General features: G+C 37.6%; 1 protein-coding gene, 1 long non-coding RNA gene and 1 pseudogene across 6 annotated transcripts in view; 2 read left to right on the top strand and 1 right to left on the bottom strand.

The window, feature by feature from the left end:
• Positions 1–679: 679 nt before the first annotated feature.
• LOC124089956 (uncharacterized) lies at positions 680–10,169 on the bottom strand. The gene is made up of 3 exons (XR_006850892.2): positions 8,362–10,169; positions 7,223–7,355; positions 680–6,729 (listed from the first exon to the last, which is right to left on the bottom strand). It is a non-coding gene; the product is annotated as an uncharacterized LOC124089956 (long non-coding RNA).
• LOC124089940 (zinc finger protein 540) overlaps positions 5,412–26,751 on the top strand; it is a 35,583-nt gene continuing 14,243 nt past the window's right edge. Inside the window, exons 1-5 of one of the 5 annotated variants that reach the window (XM_058577631.1) lie at positions 5,412–5,817; positions 6,410–6,463; positions 14,668–14,789; positions 24,416–24,493; positions 26,431–26,557. In XM_058577631.1, coding sequence (XP_058433614.1) covers positions 24,485–24,493; positions 26,431–26,557 — 136 coding nt within the window. In that variant the 5' untranslated portion in view covers positions 5,412–5,817; positions 6,410–6,463; positions 14,668–14,789; positions 24,416–24,484. Of the gene's footprint in view, positions 5,818–6,406; positions 6,464–14,667; positions 14,790–24,415; positions 24,494–26,430; positions 26,558–26,751 lie in introns of all 5 variants that reach the window. The other 4 variants (XM_058577632.1, XM_046440223.2, XM_046440224.2 and 1 more) reach the window with 4 other exon arrangements.
• LOC131424001 (eukaryotic translation initiation factor 4H-like) lies at positions 12,944–19,884 on the top strand (annotated as a pseudogene).

The following is a 26,751-nucleotide window of genomic DNA, read 5'->3' as shown; positions in this document are numbered from 1 at the left end:
AATGGCAATTAAATTTGAATTTGAGTTTTAGTGGGGACAGACATTCAAATGGTAGCAAGAAAGAAGGCCTGGCAGAAGTTAAAATGATTTTCTAGAACTAGTTTATTTGAATCTCTGCAGAATTTTGTGGTAGGAAGATAGAGTTATGATGGAAATGGGTCTTTCCCCAATATAATTATTGCTCACTTTCCAGACAGAGCACAGCCCACTATTTCCTCTACAACCTGTAGCCCAATATCAGAGCCACCAATGCCCTCTGCTTCCATCTAAAAACTGCAACAATATTGGCTCAGAGAGAAAAGCACACTATTTTTAGAGTGGAAATCTGAATCCCTTCAGCTGCAGGGCAGAGCAGAAGGCTAGCTGTGGCACAAAGCCAGGAAACTAGACTGACTGGTCTGTCCCAGAGGAAGCTTACATCACATTCATTTAGAAGTTGCTTTGCTTTGCTTTTCCAACCTGAACTGTCCCCATGGTTTCATTTTCATTTTTTCCAGCTATGTTCATATACCATGAAATTACTGTGAAATTTATATGTGACATTTAAAAAAGTAAATTATTAGTAATAGTCTGCATATGAATATATAATTTTAATATTTGAACTGTGGATTTTAATACTTGAATTGTTAATGTAAGTGTATTTATAGAAATTTTATATACAGAAGCTGGCACTACAGACTTTGGAAAATCAATTTATTATGAATATCTATAAACATTTTTAGTAATGTTATCAGAATATTATAAAGTTAACATAATGTTCAGATAATTTGTTATCATATGGGAAATACAATAGATTCTTCACATTATTTGAAAAAACAATTTAATATGGCTTAAGTACAGTAATATAAAAGAAAATTATTAAACTCTTTGTAAGAGAACAGAGTATCTTTACAACCTTATACTAGGGAAGAGTTTCTTAAACAGAATTTCTGATATTTAAAGGAATGATAGATATTCTTATTGGTCAAAAAGACACCATAAAGAAGGTAAAAACCAAGTCATGAACTAGAATACCACTGCAAAACTACAAGCCAAAGGTACATATCCAGAAGATTTAGCAGAGACTCCAAAAGTAAATCCTACTTGTAGGAATTATACTCTAGAGTTATCCTAACACATATACACCTTTTTTTAAAATATTTTTTTAGTTGTCAATGGGCCTTTATTTTATTTTATTTATTTATATGCATTTCTGAGAATCAATTCCAGTTCCTCACACATGCTAGGGCAAGTGCTCTGCCACTGAAGCACAACCCCAGCCCATACATATTCACTTTTAAAGGCACACAGAACTGTTCATAGCAGCACCATTAGTATGGGGAGTGGGGAGGGGGTGTCTGTCAAGAGTAGAATATTAAATAAAAATTGGCATATGCACACAGTAGAATACCACCCAGCAGCAAGAAAATGAACTAAACAGATTTATGAAAAAATACCCAAAACATAATCTTGGGTTTAAAAAAGTGATAGACTGGGTTCAGTCGTGTACAACTGTAATCCTAGTGACTTAAGAGGCCAAGGCAGGAGGATCACAAGTTCAAGGCCAGCCTTAGCAACTTAGGAAGGCCCTGTCTCAAAATTAAAAAAAAAAAAAAAAAAAAAAAAAAGTGCTGGGCACAGTGATCCATGCCTGTGATCCCAGCAGCTCAGGTGGCTGAGGTAGGAGGATCGCAAGTCCAAAGCCAGCCTCAGCAACATAGCAAGGCCCTAAGCAAGTGAGCAAGACCCTGTCTCAAAATAAAATATAAAAAGGGCTGGGGATGTGGCTCAGTGGTTCAATGACCCTGAGTTCAATCCCAGGTACCAAAAATAAAAAGGGTTAGGTGTACAGCTCAGTGGTGAAGTGGCCTTGGGTTCAATCCCCAGTACCAAAAAAAAATGAAATAAAACAGAAGTGACAGAATACACAGAACATCATTTCACAAAATTTCAAACACATGCAAATGTAAACTATTTGGAGAGCTATGGGAAGGTAAGTATAAAGAGAAAATCAGAATGAGTAACACTAAGTTCAAATTATAGTTATCTTTGTGGAAAAAAGAATAGGACTGATTGGGAAAGTACATATAACAGGCTTCAATGGAATTGAATTTCTTAACCTGGTTATCAACCAGGTACAGATCTGTACAGTATAATAATTTTATCCACTAAACTCCACTTATGTTTATATGTATATTTGTGTGTAGAATTTTAAGGTAGTGTGTTCAAAATGAAATGGGGAGAAAATAATATCAGAGCTGAAGAATTATTTTAGTGAGTTCAAGCCAAAAAATACGGTTAAAACACAAGAGTTACAAGAGTACAGAAGAATAAGAAACCCAGAGAATACATTTAAAAGAACTTGATGAAGATAAAACTAGAAAATAATTAAATAGAAAATTTAAAAGCACAAATAGGACACACAACCAGTTATATGCCAGTTCTATGACCATTTTTGTCATAGAAAATACTAAAAGTAAAACTTGTGTTTACAGAGTAAGTGAAGCACACATTTATTTCTCATCATACTACAAAAGGCGAAAAAAACAGCAATGAGAACAAAAGCAAATGAGAGAGAGATACTACAATGATTTTGAAAATTTGAGGAATTCTGATACCAAAAGGCACATGAATGACACAGGAGAGGCAATTCACTGTGTAAAACCCAAGTTCCAGCTGGGCATGATGGCACACACCTGTAATTCCAGCAACTCAGGAGCCTGAGACAGGAGGATCCCAATTTCAAAGCTAGCCTCATCAAGGCCCTCAGGAACTGAGACCCAGTCTCAAAACTTAAAAAAAAAAAAAAATGGAATGGGGTGTGGCTGAGTGGTAAAGCATTCCTGGGTTAAAACCCCAGTACCAAAAAACAAACAAACCCAAGGCCCAGAATCCACAGAAAGGGCAGTTGGTGACATGTGCCTCTGGTTGAAAGTATATACACAAACTTGTACTCCAGCCTTTCCCACTTTATTTTGCCTCCTTGTTTTGATCTCTGGATAAACTGATCTTAACAGGATATGGCGGATACCCAAAGAAGGGCCAATTAAGGCACAGTTAGACAACAAACCACACTCAGAAGCCTTCTGGGGCTTCTTTTCCCAGATACCAGCAACTCAAAACTTAGCTCACACAGGTGGAAGTCCTCTCAAGAAAAATTAAATGGCAAAGGGATTTGACCTCAGTGGATCTTGCAAAGAAAAGGCTAGAGCAGGACTCTTGTCAATTGACAAGCACTAACCAATGATTAGAAGGAAAGACTACCTTGTATTTGAGAAAAATTCCAATATGAAAGGAACAGAGTAAGTCAAATAGGGACACGGAATTTGGTCATAAGAGAGTATACATGGAGCCATGAGAACTCCAAATAAATAATAATGAATGTAATTACAAATCAGTAATTCATATGGTTATGAATCAGACAGTAAACATACTACATAATATTTTAAAATACATAATTATATAAGGAAAAATACTGTATCCAAACAGAACAGATTGCTATGAAGATGAAAAAAATAAAAACCAGGAAAGAGTTCTAGGAAATTAACAATATAAATAATTTAAAATTTAAATACTATTGGAAGATAAAGTTAACAAAATTTCAAAAAAATAATTCTTGAGTTAAATAAAGAGATAAAAGAGAAAATAGGAGAGGGCCTGGGGTTGTGGCTCAGTGGCAGAGTGCTCGCCTGGCATGCATGAGGCACTAGGTTCAATCCTCAGCACCACATTAAAAAAAAAAAAAAAAAATGTGTCCACCTAAAACTAAAGATACATAAATAAATAAATATTTTTTTAAAAAGAGAGAAGATAGGAGAAAAACATTTAGAGGCGCAACCCACGAAAAATTTCTATCAAATAATATACATTTCAGCAAGAAAGAGGAAGGAAGGAGGAAGGAAAATTCACAGAAAATTTAACAGCTCATAAATACAATAGTTTCTAGACTAAAAGTGCTTGCCTGGTATCCACATAAAAAACTTGAAAAAGATCCACACCCAGACACAAAATTATGAAATTTCAGTACACTGGGAATATAATTTAACATTTCCAGGAGGGTTGGGAACACAAGATTACACACAAATAGGGAACAGATGACAAGAGTCTTTTTATAAACATCAGCTACAAGATTATTAAGTAATACCTTTAAATTCTGATTTGTAGAATTCTCACTCCAACAAAAACTATCAGTGCAATAAAGATATTTTCAGACAACTTTCAACTTAAAATATTTACATCAAAAGCCTGCATTTTAGGAGAGCTGTTGTAGAGAGGCAGTCAGTAGTAATGAGAAATATGTAAAATTAGCAACAGTTAGGACACAGAAATCCAAATCAGGAAAAGGGACAAATGAAGCCTTAAAGCAATTCTACAATCCAGGTAGGCTATGATAAGGACTGTGAAAGAGATTCTGCAAGAACAAAAAAGTTATGGGATAAGATTTGAGCTTTCAGAAAAATTATCGCTGAGTCTTACATATTTGTTGTAATACCTGGAAAGGGACAGTAAGAGGAACACACACACACAAAACCCACCATATACATACAAGCCAATTAAATCCAGGTCAAGCGAAAAATTGTGAAAATATAATTGGCTCTAAGGCCAAAAAAAAAATATGTAATCAGTTTATAAACATCAACTATTGCTTTAACCAATACCTGTAATATAGCTATATTTCAAAGTGGGTCTGGGAAAGAGAAGGTTCAAATTTCTTGTTTTAAATGAAGTCTTAAGTTTTTTCACCATTAAACATGACGTCTTTTATTTTAACCACTAAAATGACTTAACTAAAGAGTTAAGATTTCTTATTATCTATGAGTGACTTAGGAACTTGTCGGATTCATCTAAGATTTCATATTCAAGGAAGAAACAGTGAAACACTTGTTTCTACAGAATCCTGCTTATTTCACCATTTTGGTATCCTAACACCTTGACTGTGATGACAGACCTTACTTCCTCCTTTCCAATTTTGCTTCAAATTATTTTATTTCTCTAACTGCCAGAGTCCTGAAGGCAACCTAACCAACATGGAGTTATCAGAACGCCACACCCAGCTTCTTATAGTTACACAGTAATCCACAAGCACAGTCCCCCTGGAAAACAACCAGAAGTGCAGGCTATCAAAACCATCCCCAGGCATTCACAGATAAATATAGCCTCAGGCATGCGTCAAACCAAGCCATAACCGCAGACTCTACATCTGCGTCAGAATTGAGCTTAACTGCGCAACATTCTCTGCGCAGTCATTGCAGTGCATCATTCAAACAATCATACGCAAGAACAGCCCCACGCACAGGGGGGGAAACAAAAAAAGCAACGCAGTCCAGTCTTTACGCACTCGGTTTGGTACACTATTTAACACCCTGTCTCACTAAATAATCTTGGCACCCCACAACGCTGGGGTGGGCCTCATCACCAGGATTGAGGCAGAGAACCCTCAGTCCCTGGGGAGGCGTGGGAGGCGCGGGAAGGGCGAGCATTCGCTTTTGCGCGTGTGCGTCCACGTTGCACCAACATTCCCGGCAGCCTCTGCGGCACGGCCCTGGAGAACCTGGATGCGGAGCCTATGACTGAAGAATAGCCTTGGTCTACGACTTTTCTCGGCCTTGAACTACATTTCCCAGAGGCTTCGGGCCCCTATTATATTCTGCAGCATCAGTCACGAGTTGATCTTGCAGGTCTGAGTCAGCCTGCCTGCGTCTTTGGTCTTCGGTCGTCAGCCGCCCTCTCGCTGCGCTGAGGAGGCTCTGAAAAGGCTCCGGTCTTGGACCTGAACTGAGACTCGCATGTTGCGGACCTCCGGAACCGCTATCCTGGAGTCCTCCACCGTTTACGATGGTGAGCCCCGCATCTCTACGGCCGTGGATTTTCTGAGAGGAATGAGTGCGGGCAGGGGCAGGTCGAGTCTGTTGACTGGGAACGAGGAGGGAGGGCTCAGGGCTTGGCTTGGCTTGTGTGGATGGAGCCTGTGGCTACTTTACGTTTCTATTGGTTTCTAACGGATTGGCGCGGGTTGGCGCAGGGTTGAACTCCTGTGGCAGTAATTTGATGCAAGGGCCCTTTTGTGGCGCAGTTCATATCCAAATGCGAGGTTGATTCCTATCCTCTGCTCTGAAATCAGCTGCAGAAAAAATTCCTAAGGGGAAAGTTGAAAGTGGAACCCCAGAATGAAGGTCCTCAACAAAACGTTGGGGCTTGGACTCAGGGCGGGCGGCTGGGGCTGGAAGGGCACGTAGGGACGTTCCATGGAAAAGGTTAAGGGCGGTTTTCAGCATGGCTAACCTCTGGAAAAGCAAACAGGCTAGTGTTCCTCTGCGCATGCGTGTGGGAGTCGTGACGGGATGGCGGCAGAGACTGGGTTCAAAAAAGGTCAAATAGCTCACGCATCCATTTTTTCCCCACCCGCTGGGCCTGCCATTTTCAAAAGAAGGCTGGTGAGGAGGAGAGGAGAATCATTGCTGCGTATCTGAAAATTAAATTCAAGGTGAGGTTTTGGTTACTTTTTGTTCCTTTAAATCGCATTTTGTTTTTCAGAACATGGAAACGTCTGGAATCCTTCTGAAATGTAATATATCCCTTAATCCTAAGTTTTCCTTCCACAGTGAAATCAGACGTTGGAGGGGTAGATCCCGCTCTTTCTTGGAACCACCATGTCTTTCAGATTAATTGTGTACATATTCGTTTTGCAAATCTTTCAGTTTTTCCTGTTGACTCCGTTATTAAGCATTCATATGTTATAAAAATACAACTCTAGAAAATAATATTAGACCATTATTTTAGACGGTGATTCATTAAAGAAGAAAACATACTCTTAAATATATTCTTAATTTTCTGCACAGGCTTGAATTAGAAAGCAATGTAAGGGGAAGATTTGATGAATTTTAACAGTGACAAAGACTTTGCTTTTGAGACTTTTAGATTTAAGAATTTGGTGATTTGGGCAGAGGTCTGTTTAAACAAAGGTAGACATCCAACCTACTCTAGCAGCAATCCATAGTGAGGTCTTTTTTTTTTTTTTTTTTTTTTACTAATCAGGCAGTACAAGTTTGTTTTAGAATACACTTATGTGTGGTATATGTAAGCAGCAGTATGGTATAATGGCTAAGAGTATGGATGGAATACCTTGGGTAACTCCTGGGCAAGAATGCTGGCTAGATAGGTGAGCCTGAGTGGTAGTTTATTCAACCTCTCTTTGCCATAGTTTCTTAACTGTGAAAATGCTAATAATAATAATCGCACCTACCTCATAGAATTATGAGGGTTAGATGAGTTAATAGTGGAAAGTCCTTCTGACTATGTCCGATACATTCTAAATCCTCAGAAAACACTACCTGTTATTCTGATGTAGTGATTCTGGGTCATTCACCCTCAGCTTTCTGTACATCAAGAAAAAAAACAATGTGAAATTATTTTTGTTGGCACTCTTGGGTAAGAAAATGAAGCAAATGTTGAAGTCATATAGAAGAGCATTTTTTTAAAATTTATGTTTCTAGAAAACAACAACCCCTTGAAATGGTATATAGATTGTTGAATATATCCGTTGTGTGTGTGTGTATGTATGTGTGTGTGTATGTGTGTGTGTGTGTGTGTATATATATATATATATATATATGTATAAAACTTGTTCCTAATATGGAAAATGTTAAGTTAATCAAAGTGTTATACAATAGTATGCAGCTAATAAAATTTTTAAAGATACAGTCATAGGAAATGATTTGTATGTAATGTTAAACCATATTAATAATATGAACTGTTTCTCAGGAAATTGTTAAATTACATGAGTCACATTATTCATATTGTAATTTGAAGGATTTTTTCAAGAATTATAACTAAACTGGTTGTTTAATGGAGAAAAGATAAAGCCATTTTTATTCATTTGGTACCAAACACATTAATGTTTCATTTGCATACATTCACTTAACTGTGACTGAAATTTTTGCCTACCTAAATTTTGAACATTCACAGATAATATTGATACGAGAAGTGTCTCATTACATTAATGTGATATAGCAAAAGAATGTTCAAGAAGAGTGAGATGCTTATTTCAGTTCCTTGATTTCCTGGTTATTTGCACCCATATTGTGGACCTGTTTACTCTAGTTGTCTTAATGAGCAAAAAGCATGTAGAAAGAATCACATTAATTAATTCAAAGGAGACAGAGGACTGCAAGTTAGTTGTAGGTTTTATTTTACCTCTGTGCATATGAAAAGGAAACACCAATAATCCTAATTTGATTTGAAAAGCCTTCCAAATATCTAAAACCTTTTTAGATGTTAGAGATGTCAATGCCAGGATAGCAATTAATAGAACAGCCTTTCAAAATTACTTCATGTTTTTGAGATTTCCAATTACTCTCACAAGTTAAGTGTGGTGGCACACACCTGTAATTCCAGTGACTTGGCTGAGACAGGAGGATCACAAGTTCAAGGCCAGCCTGGGCAGCTTGTGAGACCCTGTCTCAAAATAAAAGGACTGCAGATGTAGCTCAGTAGTAAAGCACTCCAGGTTCAGTCCCTAGGATAAAAGAAAAAACAAATACTCTCAGATTTTAGCAGTATAATCTCTGAAATCCAAGTATCTTACAAAAACTCTCTAATAAAAACAATTCAAAAGGGATTGGGGTTGTGGCTTAGAGATATAGAGCGCTCGCCTGGCATAATAAAGATAATTGTGTCCACTTTTGACTAAAAAATAAGTTGTTTTTTTTTTTTTTTTTTTTTTTGAGAGAGAATTTTAATATTTTTTAGTTTTCAGCGGACACAACATCTTTGTTTGTATGTGGTGCTAAGGATCGAACCCGGGCCGCACACATGCCAGGCGAGCACGCTACCGCTTGAGCCACATCCCCGGCCCAATAAGTATTTTTTTAAAAAGACAATTCAAATAACAGAGTTTTAATAATAGAAAAAAAAAGAATAAGGAGCTGGGGTTGTAGCTCAGTGGCAGAGCACTTGCGTTGCACATGTGAGGCCCTGGGTTCGATCCTCAGCACTACATTAAAATAAACAAAATAAAGATATCAAAAAAATTTTTTTTAAATAAGATAGTAATAGCTATAATATTCACATACCCTGTTTCAGACAGGGTAATAAGATTAAGCCTTTATGTTGGGCACTGTGGTACCCCTGGACAAGGAGACTGAGATAGGAAGATTGCAAGCCTTCATTAACTCCTTCTGTGCCATTTTATCACATCAGAAATTTTTTTTTTTCCCTGATGCTTGTCTTGCTATGTTGCCCAGGCTGGCCTTGAACTCCTAACCTCAAGCAATCCCCCTGCCTTAGCTTCCTAAGTAGCTGAAACTACAAGAACTCACCACCATGCTGGGATCACATCAGAATTTTTTTTTTTTCCTGGTACCAGGAATTGAACTCAGGGATACTCAACCACTGAGCCACATCCCCAGCCCTATTTTGTATTTTACTTAGAGACAGGATCTCACTGAGTTGCTTAGCGCCTTGCTTTTGCTAAGGCTGGCTCTGAACTCACAATCCTTCTGTCTTAGCCTCTAAGTTATCTTTTTTCCTGAGAGAACTACATTCTCAGGTTGGGGTTGTGGCTCAGAGGTATAGCACTTGCCTAGCACATTCGAGGCCCTAGGTTTGATCCTCAGCACCACATTAAAAAAAAATAATAATAAAACTATTGTATCCAACTAAAAAATATTAAAAAAGGACTATATTTTCCAAACTTAGCTCTAAAATTCATATATTAGTATTATTAGTCATGATTGTAAATATAGAAAACCTGAAGTACCAAAAGAACTCTTTTTTTTTTTTTTTTGAGAGGATTTTTAATATTTATTTTTTAGTTATCGGCGGACACAACATCTTTGTTTGTATGTGGTGCTGAGGATCGAACCCTGGCCACACGCATGCCAGGCAAGCGCGCTACCGCTTGAGCCACATCCCCAGCCCCCCAAAAGAACTCTTAGGATTAATAAGTGGGTTTAGCAGGAGCACAGGATACAAGCTCATATATAAAGGTTATCATTTTTCTATATACCAGTAATGAACATTTAAAAGTTAAAGTTTTTAAAATGTACCATTTTCAGCCGGGCACCATGGCCTGTGCTTATAATCCCAGCAGCTTGGGAGGCTGAAGCAGGAGAAATGTGAGTTCAAAGCCAGCCTCAGCAACTTAGTGAGGCCCTAAGCAACTCAGCAAGACCTTATCTTTACATAAAATATTTTTAAAAAGTATGGGGCTGGGGCTGGGGATGTGGCTCAAGCGGTAGCGCGCTCGCCTGGCATGCGTGCGGCCCGGGTTCGATCCTCAGCACCACATACAAAGAAAGATGTTGTGTCCGCCGAGAACTAAAAAATAAATATTAAAAAAAATTTCTCTCTCTCTCCCTCCCTCTCTCACTCTATCTTTAAAAAAAAAAAAAAAATATGGGGCTGAGGTTGTGGCTCACAGAGTGCTTGCCTAGAAAGTATGAGGCACTGGGTTCAATTCTCAGCACATATAAATAAGTAAGAAAATAAGTAAAATAAAAGCCATCAAAAACTAAAAAAAAAAATGTTTTTTTTTTTAAAAAGGGCTGGGGATGTGGCTTAGTGGTTAAGTGCTCCGTGTTCAATCCCTGGTACCAAAAAAAAAAAAAAACAGTACCATTTTTAATAACTATCCAAAAAGTGAAGTATTCAGAGATAAATCTAACAAAATTAGAAAACTACAAACACTGATGAAAGAAATAAATGTACTCATGTATTCATACATAGATTTTTGTACATGAATTAGAAAATTAATACTAATACAATATCTTCTAATTTGATCTATACATTCAGGTCAGTCCCAACCAAAATGATAGCTTTTTCATAGATCTCAACAAGCTGATTCTAAAATTTTATGGAAAGGAAAAAGAACCAAAATAGCTAATATAATTCTAAAAGGATTCTGGGGGCTTCATTTTACTCTATTTCAAGACAATATAAAGCCAAGATAATCAAGTGCTGTAGTTTGGATCTGGTTTGTCCCTCAAGGGCCCCTGTGTTAAAGGCTTGGTCAAAGCTTGGCACTATTGGGAAATAGTGGAAACTTAAAAGGTGGGGCCTAATGGGAGGTTTTATGTCATTGGGACTGTGTCCTCAAAGGGGACTGCTGAATCCCCAAACCCTTCCTCCTCCTCTTTTTGCATCCTTCTCATGAGAGAGCAGCTTTGCTCTACCACATGCCCCACCATAATATGCCTCACCAGAGGCCCCCAAACAATGAGTCCAACTGACCATGGACTGAAACCTCCCAAACTGCGAGCCAAAATAAGCATTTTATAAGTCAATTATCTCAGGTATTTGTTATCATAACAGAAAGCTAAAACATCAACGCAGTGTAGTACAGGTGAGAGAATAATTCCAGATTAAAAGAATAGGCTGGAGCCAGGTGCAGTGGCACATGCCTGTAATCCCAGCAGCTGGGGAAGCTGAGCAGGAGGATCGTAAATTCTAAGCCAGCCTCAGCTCAGCAAAAGCAAGGTACTAAGCAACTCAGTGAGACCCTGTCTCTAAATAAAATACAAAAATAGAGCTGGGGATGTGGCTTAGTGTTTGGGTACCCCTGAGTTCAATCCCCAATCCCAGGTACCAAAAAAAAAAAAGGTCTGGAGAGCCCAGAAATAGACTCACATGTAATTTTTAACACTGATACAAAGGTAATTCACTGGGAAAAAGACAGTCTTTTCAACAAACGGTGCTACAATAATCAAACATCCATATGCAAAAAGAAAAATAAAAATCTTGGCATACTCTTCACCCTTTATCAAAATAATAATAGCAACAATAATAATCTCAAAATGGATTATAGACTTTAATGTAAAACATAAAACTCTGAAACTTCTAGAAGACAGAAAAAAATTATGTATAAATTTTATTTGGCATTGTCAGGTATTTTGTACAATATCCATTAGTTTAGATTTATCTAATATTTTCTCATGCCTAGATGCCCTGCCTGTAACAATTATTACTGGGATGCATTCATCATGATTTTCTATCTTCCTCATTCCTTCTGCATACATCAATTGGAATTCATCTGAAAGGAACTTTTGTTTGTTCCTTCTCCCCTAATTCTTGCTTTATTCAATCATTTACATTTGTTTGGATTCATAAATATTTCCTTATTATATTATATATAATCCAATACTATTTTATATATAATCCAGTACTACAGCTATTTATTTTGTTGGTCAAGTTGTCCTGGCTGTGGCCATTGAGAGTTTTTATATTAACTTCAATGTCCTTTTGACATAAGGATGCAAAACATATCTTTAAAAAAGAATTTAAAAGGTATGATAATTAAAAGGAAAAATTTACTAGAGGGTCTCAACAGTCAATTTAAATTTGTAGAGGAAAAAAAACAATAAACTTGAGAATGGACCAATATAGCCTACACTTGAGCCTATTAAAAAAAAAAATTCTTAAGAAGTCTCAGAGAAATGTATATGTGGAATGCTATTAAGTGTGTCTGTATGTATATATATATATATATATATATATATATATATATATATATATATATATATATATATATATATATAGTGACCATACCATAAAGAGAGGAGAGAGGAAAAAGGCTGAAAAAAAATATGAATAATGGCTAAAAACATAATTTTGATGAAAAACTCATCACCTGTCAGAGAAGCAGTGAAATTAAACCTGTCTTCCTTTTTGAGTCAGGATCTTGCTGCATTGCCCAGACTGGCCTCTAATTTGCCATCCTCCTGCCTCTGGCTCCAGAGTAGCTGGGATTATACGTGTTATCCCCTCACCTGGCTAAGGAAGGCAGTGGGATGACCTGTTAAAAGTGCTAAAGAGAAAACTCAATAAGGAGTTTTTAAAGGAAAACCATCTTTCAAAACTTTTTGGAGATGGACAAAGGCTGAGTGAATTAAAGAGAAAGGCAACCAGATGATACTAGAAGCAGAGGAGAACTGAAGTTGTGATGTGAGACCATTACCCAAGGAATGAGATGGTATCTAGAAGCAAGAAAGGTGATGAAACAATATCACCTGGTGAGACCCATCTAAGAGCAGGTCTTACTTAAATAAATCTGTATGAGAGTATATTTCTGTTATTTTAATTTGTTATTACTAGCAATAGGAAATCAGTACAAGTAGTAATTACAAGGAACACAGACAAGATATGCCTGTAAAGATAATTATGTCGGTAAATATAAAAAATACTTTTTACTCTTTTCCTTCAACTGAGGTTTTTATCTGGGGTGGAGGGAGCAGGCACTCAACCACTGAGCCACATCCCCAGCCTTATTTTGTATTTTTTTTTTTTGAGACTGGGTCTCACTGAGTTGCTTAGTGCCTCCCTTTTGCTGAGGCTGGCTTTGAATTCCTGCCTCAGCCTCCCCAGGCACTGGATTATGGGTGTGCACCACAGTGTCCGGCTTCAACAATAAAAGTATATTGCACCAAATAGTTACAAAATTATATTTTGGTGCTTATAACACAAAGATATAATAACACACACACTAGCACAAAGAGCAAAATAAAGTGGAAACAAATGATTGAAGCAAAAGTGACACAAAGAGTAGAAGAAAACCAATTAAAGCAAAACTTAAGTTTCTTGAATAATCAACAAAATGGACAAACGTTTAGCTCAACATAACTTCCTAAAAATGTTGAGGATTTTTGTGTCTATATTTACAAGGGATATAAGGATATTAGCTAGACTGACCAAGAAAAACAAGCAAAGTACTAAAGACAGGAATAAAAGAGGGAACATTTCTCATCTCTAAATATCTTATAAAATAAAAAGTATAGATTATAATGGTATATTATAAATGACTGCAAGTAGGCACTGGGATTATAGCTTAGTGGTAGAATATTTGCCTTACATGTATGAGACACTGGGTTCCATCCTAAGCACCACATAAAAATAAATAAAGTATTTTGTCCATGTACAACTATTATAAAATAAAATACTTAAAAATTTAAGTATGCAAATCAGACAAGAAATAACAAAGAAATAAATGACTGCAAATAGATTAGACAACTATTAGATGATACAAGTAAATTTCTAGAAGGATACAAATTACCAAAAAGAAGAAGAAATTATTAAAAAATACAAAATCTGAATGGACTTTTTTAAGAGATGGATTTTTAATTTAAAACTTTCTCACTAAGTTAACTTCAGACTTATATAGCTGCATTGTGGAATCTTACCAAACATTTAAGAAATAATTTTCATCCTTCACAGACTTTTATAGAAAATAGGGGAGTAAATACTTCCAAACCATCTGTGAATCCATTATTACACAGCTACAAAAGCCTGATAAAGACAGTAGAAGAATACCATAGACCAATATCCCTTGTGAATATAAGACAAACATCCTCCATATTTTTAGGAAGTTACATTGAGCGGCACAAAAAAAAATGACCAATGGGATTTATCCCTGCAATATAGGATTGGTTTAACACCCTAAAAATCAATTCTGTCAACAGAAAAAGCAAAACCACATTATCATCTCCGTAACTACCAAAAAAGTGGGTGTGTGCCACAGTGTCCAGCTTCAACTGAGTTTTATTTCTTTGTTATTTCTTGTCTGATTTGCATACTTCTTTTTTAAAGTATTTTATTTTATAAAAAAGTATTTGGCATAAGGTTAACATTTATTCATGGGGGTAAAATCTCAGGTCTGAATAAAAGGGAATTTCCTTTAACATTATGCTTTACCTTTAGGTTCAGGAATAAGAATGTTTGCTCCTACCAAGTTTCTTCAGACTTTTGGAAAAAAATAAATAAATCATCCAGACTGGGAAGAAAGAACTGAAATTGTCTATATTATATGGACGCATAATCATGTATGTAGAAAATATTTAAGTAATATAAGACATAAAGGTCACATACAAGATCTATATATAAATACTAATTGTATTTTTGTGTATTAGCAAGGAACAATGTAAAAATGAAATTAAAATAATTTTCATGTGCATATCTAAAGGAAAAAATTAAATGCAAGATATATAAACCAAACTACCATAAAAAATTGCTAGAATTAAATGAAAGAGCTAAATAAATGTTGAGACATCCCCTATTCTCTATTGAAAGAGTGAATAACAATATTATTAAGATGGCAGTACTTGTATTCTTAGTGGCTTGGGAAGCTAAGGCAGGAGGATCACAAGTTCAAAGCCAGCCGCAGCAAAAGCAAGGTACTAAGCAACTAAGTGAGAACCCTGTCTCTAAATAAAATACAAAATACAGGGGCTGGGGTTGTGGCTCAGCGGTAGAGCGCTTGCCTAGCATGCGCGAAGCCCTGGGTTCGATCCTCACACCACATAAAAATAAATAAACAAAATAAAGGTATTGTGTGCAACTAAAAAACTAAACATTAAATAATAATAATAATACAAAATAGAGCTGGGGATGTGGTTCAGTGGTAGAATTCCCCGGAATTCAATCCCCAGGCCCTCACCATATATATTTTTTTTTTTTTTTTTTTTTAAAGATGGCTATACTATCTAAAATGATTTCAGGATTAAGCGCCATCCCATCAAAATTCCAGCTGTTTTTTGTTTCCTTCAGAAAATAGCAAATTAACTCTAAAATCATATGGTTATGCAAAAGACCGAGAGTAGGCAAAGCCGTTTTTTAAAAAAGAGGAAGAGAGCTACCTAGCATGCAAGGGGCCCTGAATTTGATTCCCAGCACCCCACGCACCCACCCATCCACACACCCACACACACACAAAACAAAAGAGGAGTCATACCTCGATTTCAAAGCTTGATAGACTTAAATACCTACGACGTTCCGGCCTGCGGCAATTCGCGTGGCCATGGTTGCTGAAGCTAAGAAGGAGCTGCCCACGGAGTCCTCCACATGTAGAAAATCTACCTTTTAAGACAGTTCAGGGTGACATAGATACTATCTCTAAGGATCTCGGCATAGGGAATGTGGCTAGTGGGAGACACGCAGATTTAAAGGATTCTGCTACGTAGAATTCGATGTCGCGAGTCCGTGTCCTCACGTACCGCGGCGCACTGGTGGGTGCTCCATCACTTCACGTGGGCAATGCAGAAAGCAGAAACAAGGTAAAGATGGCTTTGGATTTAGGAAAGGTGGACCAGATGGCAGAGGAATGGGTGGCTCTCCAGAATCTGGAGGTGGCTGGGATTCCCGGGATGACATCAATTCCGGTTTCAGGGATGACGTGAAGGCCCGTGTGACCCGTGAGCAGGCCCTCCAATGGGGAGCCGCTTCAGAGATGACCCTCTTCAAATTCCAACGTGGATTTCAGAACCAACGGAAGAGGAAAGCTCGCAGATACCGCGATACCCCTCAATCTAAGTATCCAGTCCCAACTCCGCCGTCCTCAGGGCAGCCAGGCCCAGAGAGGGAGGCGTTCAGGATGAAAGGGGGCTGTGGGGGAGTTGGAGCAGGTCCACAGCCTGGTGGCCTGAACCGGCCACCCCGCAGTCACCATTCCCGCACCTGAGGTTGTCCTCCTTTCTTAAAACGGAAACACGGAGCTGGTGACACCTGTGGGCTGTGAACATCTTGGCTTCGCTGTCTCTGGTGTCTGTTAGGTGCCCCTCCCCACCTCATTCTTACCGTCTCCCTCCTGGCCTTTCTCCCTGCGCCTTGTTTTCATTTATTTATTTATTTATTTATTTATATATAAAATTTACATTTCTTTAGTTGTAGATGGACCTAATGCTTATTAGGGTTTTTTTGTTTGTTTTGTTTTTTGTTTTTTTTTACTGTGGTGCTGGGGATGGAACCCAGTGCTTCACGCGTGCTAGCCAAGTGCTCTACCACCCAGCCCCAGCCCGCCTGGTTTTCCTCCCAGCACACGGGGATCTGCAGGAGGACGGCCGCGCCATGTGGGAGTGTCCACCAAGCGGCCTGTTCACAGTTTTCCTTCGCTTCCTCTTTTTACTTTAGACACACTGGCCAGACTCCGGGCGCTCCCTTTGATTTGTCTCGGTGATACTCTTCCCACCTGCGCGCTGAGTTCCGTGTTGCCTCAGTATTTCTCTTCCGACCTGCGCGTTGAGTTCCGTGTTGCTATGGCTTCCGGAACAGAGCGGAAGTTGCTGGCAGATTGACCAGCATCTAAAACAAAAATTGGCACCTTGTTTTAAAACAAGGGGAAAAAAATTGCTGAACCCTGCAGATTCCTTCCTGTTCCTATTTAAAAAGTCTCACCATCACCCTTCCCAGATGGACTGTCCAGTCCAAAGAGGCTCATCACAGCGGAAGCCCTAAGAGGAGTAGTGGGAAGGCTGGTGGGCGCCGAGGTGATAGCGCTCTGTGTGTTCATGCAGTTTTGCTACCACTCCTTCAAGACCATGGCAGAGTAGTCCTTCCTGGCCCTGGTGGAGCGGGCAGCCAACTAACGCGTTTCCTCCAGGTGGAGGCGCTAAGCTGGGCTAGTGTCACATTGTGCTGAGGTGGCTTTTCCCCGCCTCGGCGTGGTGTTTCCCCTTCTCCCGTGTGTCCATCTGTCCTCTAGTAGAAATAACATGTTGAGAGGCTCTGCTTCCCACCGTCTTGTGAATTCAGAGTGAAAATGGGCCTAGAATCCAGTACTTCATTTGCATAGCTGTCAAAACCTGTAATAACTGTAGGTAATTATAAATGTCTAGGTTTGCTGCTGAGTCTTTGGGACAGTATTGTTCCATGTTCAATGTTTAGCTCTCTCCTGGGGGTAAGGTGTTAGACAACAGCATTTGAGATTGAACATCGGCATATGAACAGAGGGAATATTTTTTAGCTTCTCCACCCTGGGGAGGAGAGAGGCCAGGAAGGCTGGGGCCTTTACTATATCGTTGTTAGGTGGTGGTTCCCAGATAGTTGTAGTCCTGGGTTACCTCAGCAATATACTGAACTCTCTCTCCTTCCTTCTGCCTGTTATTTTCTCTGCTTCTGAGATAGCATTTTTGTCACACTAATACTTAAACCCTAAATATGAAAAGGTAAAGAATAAAACAGATTCATTAAATATAAGAATGGAATTCGGAACACTTAACACATTCAGCTATATGACAAAAAGTAAATGGATATGGTATTTTGTGAATGATCTCTTAAATAAAGAAAACCTTACATAATGAAAAACAATACAGGGCTGGGGAAGCGAGTTCGCTTGGCATGCTCGGGTCGCTGGGTTCGATCCTCAGCACCATATAAAAATAAAAAAATAAATAAAGATGTTGTGTCCACCGAAAACTAAAAAATATCTTTAAAATTCCCTCTCTAAAAAGGAAAACAATACAAAGCCTCAGTAATCTAAAAATATAGTATTAACATAAGGAAAAACATAGACTAATGGAACAGAATTCAGAGTTCAGAAATAAACTTTGCAATTATGGTAATAATTTATTTTAATAATAATTTCCTTTTTTTGGAGGGGGTGTGGTCAATTGATTTTCAACAAATGTGCCAGGACAATTCAATAGGAAGGGGATAATCCTTTCAACAAATTAAGATGGAACAATTGGACAAACATATGTAAATGGTGAACTTTATTTCTTACATACCATAGACAGAAATTAACAAAATAGATGATAGGTATAAATGTGAAATCTAATTATAATGCCCTTGAAGAAAATATAGGAGAAAATTTTCATGACTTTGGCATATGTAAAGATTTATATGTGATCACTAAATCACAAATTATTTTTTTAAGTGATTAACTGGTCTTAAAGATTAAAATTTTTGTCCTTCAGAAAACACCAAACTGCTTAAAGTGTAGCACAGTGGTCGATCACTTGCCTAGCATGCGTGAAGATCTGGGTTCAATCCCTAGGACTGCAAAAACCAAAAACAAAAGAAAGTAAAGCCAAGTCATAAATCAAGAAAAAATATTTGAAAAAAATCATATAATATATAGCTTGTGTCTAGAACATAGAAAGAAGACTTATAACTCAATAGGAAGATTGGTAACTCAGTTTTAAAATGTGTAAATACTTTTTAAATTTTTCTTAGTGTATCAGGGACAGAGTCTCACTGAGTTGCTTAGTGCCTCACTGTTTGTTGCTGAGGCTGGCTTTGAACTTGTGATCCTCCTGTCTCAGCCTCCAGAGCTACTGGAATTCTAGGTGTATGCCACCCCACTGGACAATGATTTATTTAAAAATATATATATTTTTTTTTACTTGTAGATGGACACACTACTTTTTTTTTTTTTTTTTTTTTTTTTTTGGTACTTAACCACTGAGTCACATCCCTAGACTTTTGAAAAATATTTTATTTAGAGACAGGGTCTCACTAAGTTGCTGGTCTCACTAAGTTGCCTAGGGCCTCACTAAGTTGCTGGAGCTGGCCTTGAACTTGAACTCCTCCTGCCCTAGCCTCCCAAGCCACTGGAATTACCTTGCCCAACACAATACCTTTATTTTACTTATTTTTATATGGTGCTGAGGATCAAACCCAGTGCCTCACATGTGCAAGGCAAGCACTCCACCACTGAGTTACAATCCCAGCCTATAAATCGTGTAAATGATTTAAATAGACATTTCACAAGAATGAAGTACTAATACATGCAACAGCATCAACAGACCTCAAAACCATTATACCAAGTAACAAATGAAAGACAAAAGGCTATATATAGTACGGTTGTATTTATATGAACTATCCAGAAGAAACTAAGATAGAAAGTAAATTGGTAATTGCTAGAAAGTGGAATTGGAAACAGAAAGTAATTACAAATGGTATGAGGTTTATTTTATTATTTTAGTTGTTGATAGACCTTTATTTTATATATGTGTTGTGCTGAGAATTGAACCCAGAGCCTCACACATGGCAGGCAAGTGTCTGAGCCCCAGCCCCAATGAAATGTTTTAAAGTCAGATCATGATAATGATTGCTTGACTCTGAAAATTTACTAAAAATTATTAATAGAGCATTTAAGTGGGTATTATATAAGTCATATCTCCAATAAAGCTTATTGTTGTTGTTGTTGTTGTTTTTTTTTGGGGGGGGGGGACCAGGGATTGAACTCAGGGGCACTCAACCACTAAGCCATATCCCTGGCCCTATTTTGTATTTTATTTAGAGACGGGATCTCACTGAGTTGCTTAGTGCCTCGCTTTTTGATGAGGCTGGCTTTGAACTCACAATCCTCCTGCTTCAGCCTCCAAAGCTGCTGGGATTCAGGCGTGTGCTACCATGCCTGGCAAAGCTGTATTTTAAAAGACTTTTTTTAGAAATAAACCCATATACCAGGAAGATACAAAAAGGAACCTGCAGGGAGACTTATCAAGTGTACGATGTCTTTTGGAAATTTTGGCCATGTCTAGGTATGAAAAATATGCTTAGAAAATCAAACGGAGGAATAATAGAATTTGTTTACATTTTGGGAGCTAAAGGAAAGTATGAAAAGCAATTCATTTAAAATACAAGCATGAAGCAGGGTGAGATGGCACATGCATGTAATCCCAAACACTTGGAAAGCTAAATCAGAAAGATCAAAATTTCAAGGCCAGCCTTAGTAATTTAGCCTAAGCAACTTAGACTCTGTCTCAAAAAATAAAAGAGCTGGGAATATGGCTCAGCGGTAGAGCACAAGGCTCTTTGTTCAGTCCCCAGTATTGAAAAACACACACACACACCCCTACAGGCATGGTAATGGATGAGTGCATAACTTTCTATTCATTTTGCTACCTATTGATGTCTCTTTGACTATTTTATTGTGTGTCATGTTTTATAAACTGATTTTATCCCTGACAGGATATACTGATTTTTTTCCATATTCAAACCAGTTCTGCAATTTAGCATTTAATAACTATGATCCATTATGTGGATTTATTATAATGTATTGAACTAGCCAGCCATTCTTAGTCCTGTGAAGCTGAATTACTCCCAATTTCTGTATTGGGAATTTGTTTTTTTTTTTTTCTTTCAAAGTAGGAGCACTTAGGAATGTGGCATTAACTTCTACCAAGTAAAATACAGGCAACTATACCCGCCCAATTTTGATATTAGAAGTAGCTAATCTTTAAACCACTTAACTGGATTTTACTGATAAGAGAATATTTCCCATACCATAATTCACAGTCTGCCCTCTGGGACACAGTATTTTCTTCACTGTGGTTCTGTAAAGTGCTCAGCCAGATTTCTAAAGGATTGATTTGATATTTGGAAATATGAAAATGGACAAAAAGAACAAAGAGTCGATATATGCTACAACTTAGAAGAACCTCATAAACATGTGAAGGCCAGACACAAAAGGACATTGAATATTATTGTATAATCTCTCTTCTTTTTTTTCCCACTCAGCCTCCTGAGTAGCTGAGTTTACAGGTGTGTGCTACCACACCTGGCTGTATAATCCATTTTATAAAACATATACGGTAGACAAATTTATAGATACAAAAAGTAGATTACCAGAAAATGGGGGAGAGAGAAATGAATAGTAATTATTTCATGGATAGTATTTATTTTTAGGGGGCAATGATAAAGTTTTGAAACTAGAGAGAGGTTGTAATTATACAATGTTGTGAACACACCACTTAATTCTACAGTTTAAAATAATTCTAAGTTACATGAATTTCACATCAGTTAAAAAGGGCAATGATATTGTCATAAGAATAGATAGGTAGATCATTGTAGTAGAATTGGGAGTCCAGAAATTAGCCCATACTATTCAATTTGGAAAGAATCATCCTTTCAACAAGTAGTGCTGGGAAAACTGGATAGTTAACATGCAAAACAATAAAGTTGGTCCCCTGCCTTACACCCTATGTAAAAGTTAGGTGGATGTGGTAGTGCTTGGCTATAATCCTAGCTACTCAGGAGACTGGGACAGGAGGATTACGAATTCAAGGCCAACCTCAGTAACTTAGCAAGACCATGTCTCAAATAAAAAGTGTTAGGGGTGTGGCTTAGTGGTTGACTGCCACACAGTGCCATTAAAAAAAAAAAAAAAAAAAACTAAATGTAAGAACTAAAATTATAAAACCTTTAAAAGAAAATAAAAGGATAAGTCTTTGTTTGGCAAGGAATTCTTAAATATTGTATCAATAGCTCAGGCAACAACAACAAAAACAGGCTTTTTTTTTTTTATTTTTTAGTTTTAGATGGACACAATATTTTTATTTATTTTTATGTGGTGCTGAGGATCAAACCCAGTGCCTCATGCATGCTAGGTGTGCACTCTACCACTGAGCCACATCCCTACCCCCCAAAAAATAGGCAAATTGGACTTCATCAGAATTAAACATTTTGAGTAACTCAAAAAGCCCAAGATATCTTTTGAAATTTTTAAACATATTTTTAATTATAAATGAACATAATACCTTTATTTTTTGAGAGAAATTTTTTAATATTTATTCCTTAGTTTTCGATGGACACAACATCTTTATTTTATTTTTATATGGTGCTAAGGATCGAACCCACTGCCCCGTGCATGCCAGGCGAGCGCGCTACCGCTTGAGCCACATCCCCAGCCCTATTTGTTTGTTTTTATGCAGTGCTGAGGATCGAACCCAGTGTCTCACACATGCTAGGGAAGCACTCTACCACTGAGCCACAGCCCCAAGCCCAAAATATTTGTTATCTCATCCTTTGCAGGAAAAGTTTGCTTACCCCCAATCTATATCATTTTTATGACTTGTTGTTTTCTGGTATGTGTATACAGTAGAATTTATTTAACCTATTCTTTATTGAAGGCTATTTATTATTTCCCAGTCTTTTCCTTTTTAAAATTAGTTTATTTGCCCCTGTTTGCATATATCTTTTTGCCCACATATAAATTATTTTCTTTAGGGTCCTAAAAATAGGATTGTTAAACACCTGGCTTGTATTGGTTTTTGTAGTTTTGTTTTGGAACCAGGGATTAAACCCAGGAATGCTTAACCACTGAGCCACATACCCAGCCTTTTTTTTGTGTGTGGGTGTGGGTGTGGGTGTGGGTGTGGTGCTGGCGATTGAACCCAGGGCCTTGTGCATGCAAGGCAAGCACTCCACCAACTGAGTTATATCCCCAGTACCACCTAACCCTTTTTTTATATTAGAAACAGGGTCTCACTGAGTTGCTCAGAGCCTCACTAAGTTGCTGAGTCTGGGTTTGAACTTGTGATCCTCTTGCCTTAGCCTCCTAAATCACTGGGATTATAGGCGTGTGCCACCATGCTCAGCTTGTAGAGAAATTCTTGTAACTGAAAAAAATAAATTACTACTAGTTCCTGAATATTTATTTTATTTTACCAATACCTGAGATCCTCCTCTGTTTGTTTTTATATCACATCAACATGAATTAGAAAATTTACCCTCTTGTAAGTGATACCATTGTATGACATTGTGTGTCTATTTTGTTCCAACCTTGCTAACATGTAATCAGTCTTTTAAATCCATCTGTGAACTAAACATAAAATGTTACTTGTCCCTTCAACATATCTTCTTAATTAGCAACATTTAATACTTCCTGGTAAGTTACTTCTATTATTGTTCATGCTCAGGTTTCCTAAGGTGTCATAAGAAATTCTGCATATCCATAGCAAGAGCAGAATTGAAAACAAACTGGCTTTGTAGTTGGACAATTCTGGAATCAGAACTCATATGTGCCATTAATTAACTGGATTTAGGTTTCTGTTTCTAGTGTTTGAAATGGAGATAACAGTGTTTTAGGGCTATTCTGAGATATATGGCATGTATCAATCATATAAAAGTTGACTTTCTTTTTTAACCGATGTAGGGATGATAAATTCACTTTTCACAAAGTTTGGGTATGAAGAAAGAGTAAGAAGGATGTCAAGCAGAAAAATCCTGTGGATGATTCTGACTGGGGGAAATGGGGAGCTGCAAGCCCTGAGAATTCTGGTAGTTCTAGTTCAGGTGAGGGTAGGAATCCCAGTAGGCAGGTACAGTTTTGCAGTGATAAAGGCTGTCACGCATTGTCCATGCTGGAGGTCAGCAAATGTCACATCAATAAAGGAACAAATACTAAGTATTTTAGGCTTTATAGGCCATATAACTCTGTTAAATGGCTATTGGAATTTTCTGAAAGTAGCCATAGACAAGAGTAAACGGATGGTCCAGATTTAGTTCATGGGCCATAGTTTGCAGACTCCCAGTCTGTTCTGCCTTTTGTCTTCAAATCCAGGGAGGCCAGGAAAGGCTTAAAGCAAGGAAAACTGCCGTCTGTTTTAGTTTGTGTGGTCACTTTTTAGAATTGAGAATCAGGAAGGAGAATCTAGTCAGGGCAGTTCTGAACATCCCAGCCTTGGGCGGAGATCAGCATCTTCATAGTGGGGATTACCCAGAACTCCCCTGCTGAAGATACTGATCATGAGTTCTAATACAGGCGAGCCTCTGCTCTTTACAGTAGCCCAGCTTCCTTGACAGGGAGAATACAAGGGAGGAGCATGTGAGGGAAGTATGGGTGCCAGTGTTTACAAGCAAGAATAGAGAAGAAAAGATTATTTGCATCCTTTTGAAACAGCCTCTTGTCATTGGTTCATTTTTTTTTTTTTCTCATCCAATTCAGGTTTCTCAGAACTTTGCTTCTCTAGAAGAACCCTGAGGAAGACTGGCCAGTTCTTGTAAACCTAAAACCATGGCTCACGTAAGCAGCCATCTCTTTCTTTCTTGCGATTCCCCAACTCCCTTTTAGGGTCATGTGAAAGAATTTTCATTCTTTATACTGAACCTTCTTATTTAACTGAAGTTTTCTTTCATCTCTAATTGTCCCAGTGGCTCTTATATGCCCCTGTTTTCTTTAACAAATGTTCATCTGAACCTGACTAAACCTTGCAGCATCTGCTGTGCATGCATTCTCTGTCTGCAGCACAAATGGGGCAAAAACGAAGTCTCCGGAGGGAAGTATTTTACCTCATCAGAGCTGAAGTGTGATCAAACAAAGGATGAGCTTATCTGATGACACACAGGAAAACTAAAGTTTTCCAGGGAACTGTGTCTGTAGGCAAAATGCAGTTTAGTGTTGATTGGCTTCATTCTCGATATATGGTTGGGTTCTGTGTATGGAGCAATCGGGACCTTTTCTGGGAATCTCCAAGAGGTGAAAATCCACAATAGGAGCCATTTTGAGGTTGAATGGAATAAGCTGGTCTTGACATCTGTGTGATTTGGCTAATTCTACATCAAGATTCTTTGTTCCAGGAACAAAGAAAGTGTACAGTATTTATAAGAAAATCACCCAGAGGCATAAATATTAGATCTTTGTATTCTCCCATGATTAGAGAAACCTTAAGAGAGATTATCTAACATAAATGTCTTACTTTCTGGATTCTATAATTAAGTTTGTTATATCCATAAGATTGTATTTTTATTATTATTATTAATTATTATCATTATTACTATTATTATTATTTTGCAGAGCTAGAGATGGAATCCAGGGTCTTGTGCAGGCTAGGCAAGTGCTCTAACACTGAGCTACACTCCTAGCCTGCTTCATTATTACTTAGCTGATTAAAATAATTTATATCCCAGCAGCTCAGGAGGCTGAGACAGGAGGATCAAGAGTTCAAAGCCAGCCTCAGCAAAAGTGAGGTGTTTAAGCAACTCAGTGAGATCCTGTCTCCAAATAAAATACAAAATAGGGCTGGGGATGTGGCTCAGTGGTCAAGTGCCCCTGAGTTCAATCCCTGGTAATAGTAGTGATAGTAATAATAATAATAATAATTATTATTATTATTATTATATTTGTTTTTTGTAGTTGTAGTTTGGACACAATAACTTTATTTATTTTTATGTGGTGCTGAGGATCGAACCCAGGGCCTTGCACATGCAAGGCAAGCTCTTTACCACTGATCCATAATCCCAGCCACTATTATTATTATTATTTATAAGATGGGCCCAGTGTCTATAATCCCAGCTGCTCAGAAGACATAGGTGATTAATATCACCTGAAGCCACAAAGTTCAGATGAGCCTAGACTCTGTCTCACATGAATAAATGAATAACATTTATAATAGAATTGCCCAAATAAGGAAAAATTAGGACATAATGACATAAAGATTAAGCTGAATATTTTAAAAATTCTTTAATTTTATACAAACCCATTATTCTAGGAGATATTTTATATAGTATTTTTTTTAATCTTTATTTTTATGTGGTGCTGAGGCTCAAGCCCAGGGCCTTGCAAGTGCTAGGCGAGTGCTCTTCTGCTGAGCCCCAGCCCTTATATAGTATTTTTTTTTTAAATTTATATGATTTTAAGTAAAGGAAAAGATGAATTTGCTTGTATCCACTGTTTAATTTAATTGGGCAACATTTAATTTGTTCTCAGAAATGTTTGAGTAATCAAAGAATCCCATAATATATAGGAAATTTTGCATGTAGCAACTAGATTCTTCAAGAAAATAAGGCCATTCTACTCAAACACCAGTGTCATTCCTATCTCTTACCTTTGTCATAAGCTTTCAGCCCTAGCCTTTGTTTTGTATAGTCTCCCACTTGCTGCAATGAAATATTTTATCTCCTCTTTTTCCTTAAGTATGCATTCTATAATTTCACCAGTAATGTGTTGGTTTCTCATTTCAGAAACTAGTGAAGTTCAGTGATGTGTCTGTAGTCTTCTCTCAAAGGGAATGGAAGTGCCTGAACCCTACTCAGAGGGAATTGTACAGAGATGTGATGCTAGAGAATTATAGCAACTTGGTCTCACTGGGTAAGGTCATTTACCTCAAATAATTTAAACACTGCTCTCTGAAATAATAGCTTTCCCTTACATGAATTCAGAACATTTGTTTATTTTGTGGTACTGGGGATTAAAACTGAAGGCCTTATCCTGCTAAACACATCATTTACCACTGAGCTATATCTCTAGCCCTTTAGGACTGTTTTTTACGAAAGTAACTGAAT

This window comes from Marmota monax, unplaced genomic scaffold (assembly GCF_021218885.2).
Source record: "Marmota monax isolate L192 unplaced genomic scaffold, Marmota_monax_Labrador192_F-V1.1 WCK01_AAM20220418_F8-fsc00228, whole genome shotgun sequence".
NCBI lineage: Eukaryota > Metazoa > Chordata > Mammalia > Rodentia > Sciuridae > Marmota > Marmota monax.
This window is presented reverse-complemented; position numbering and strand designations above follow the sequence as displayed.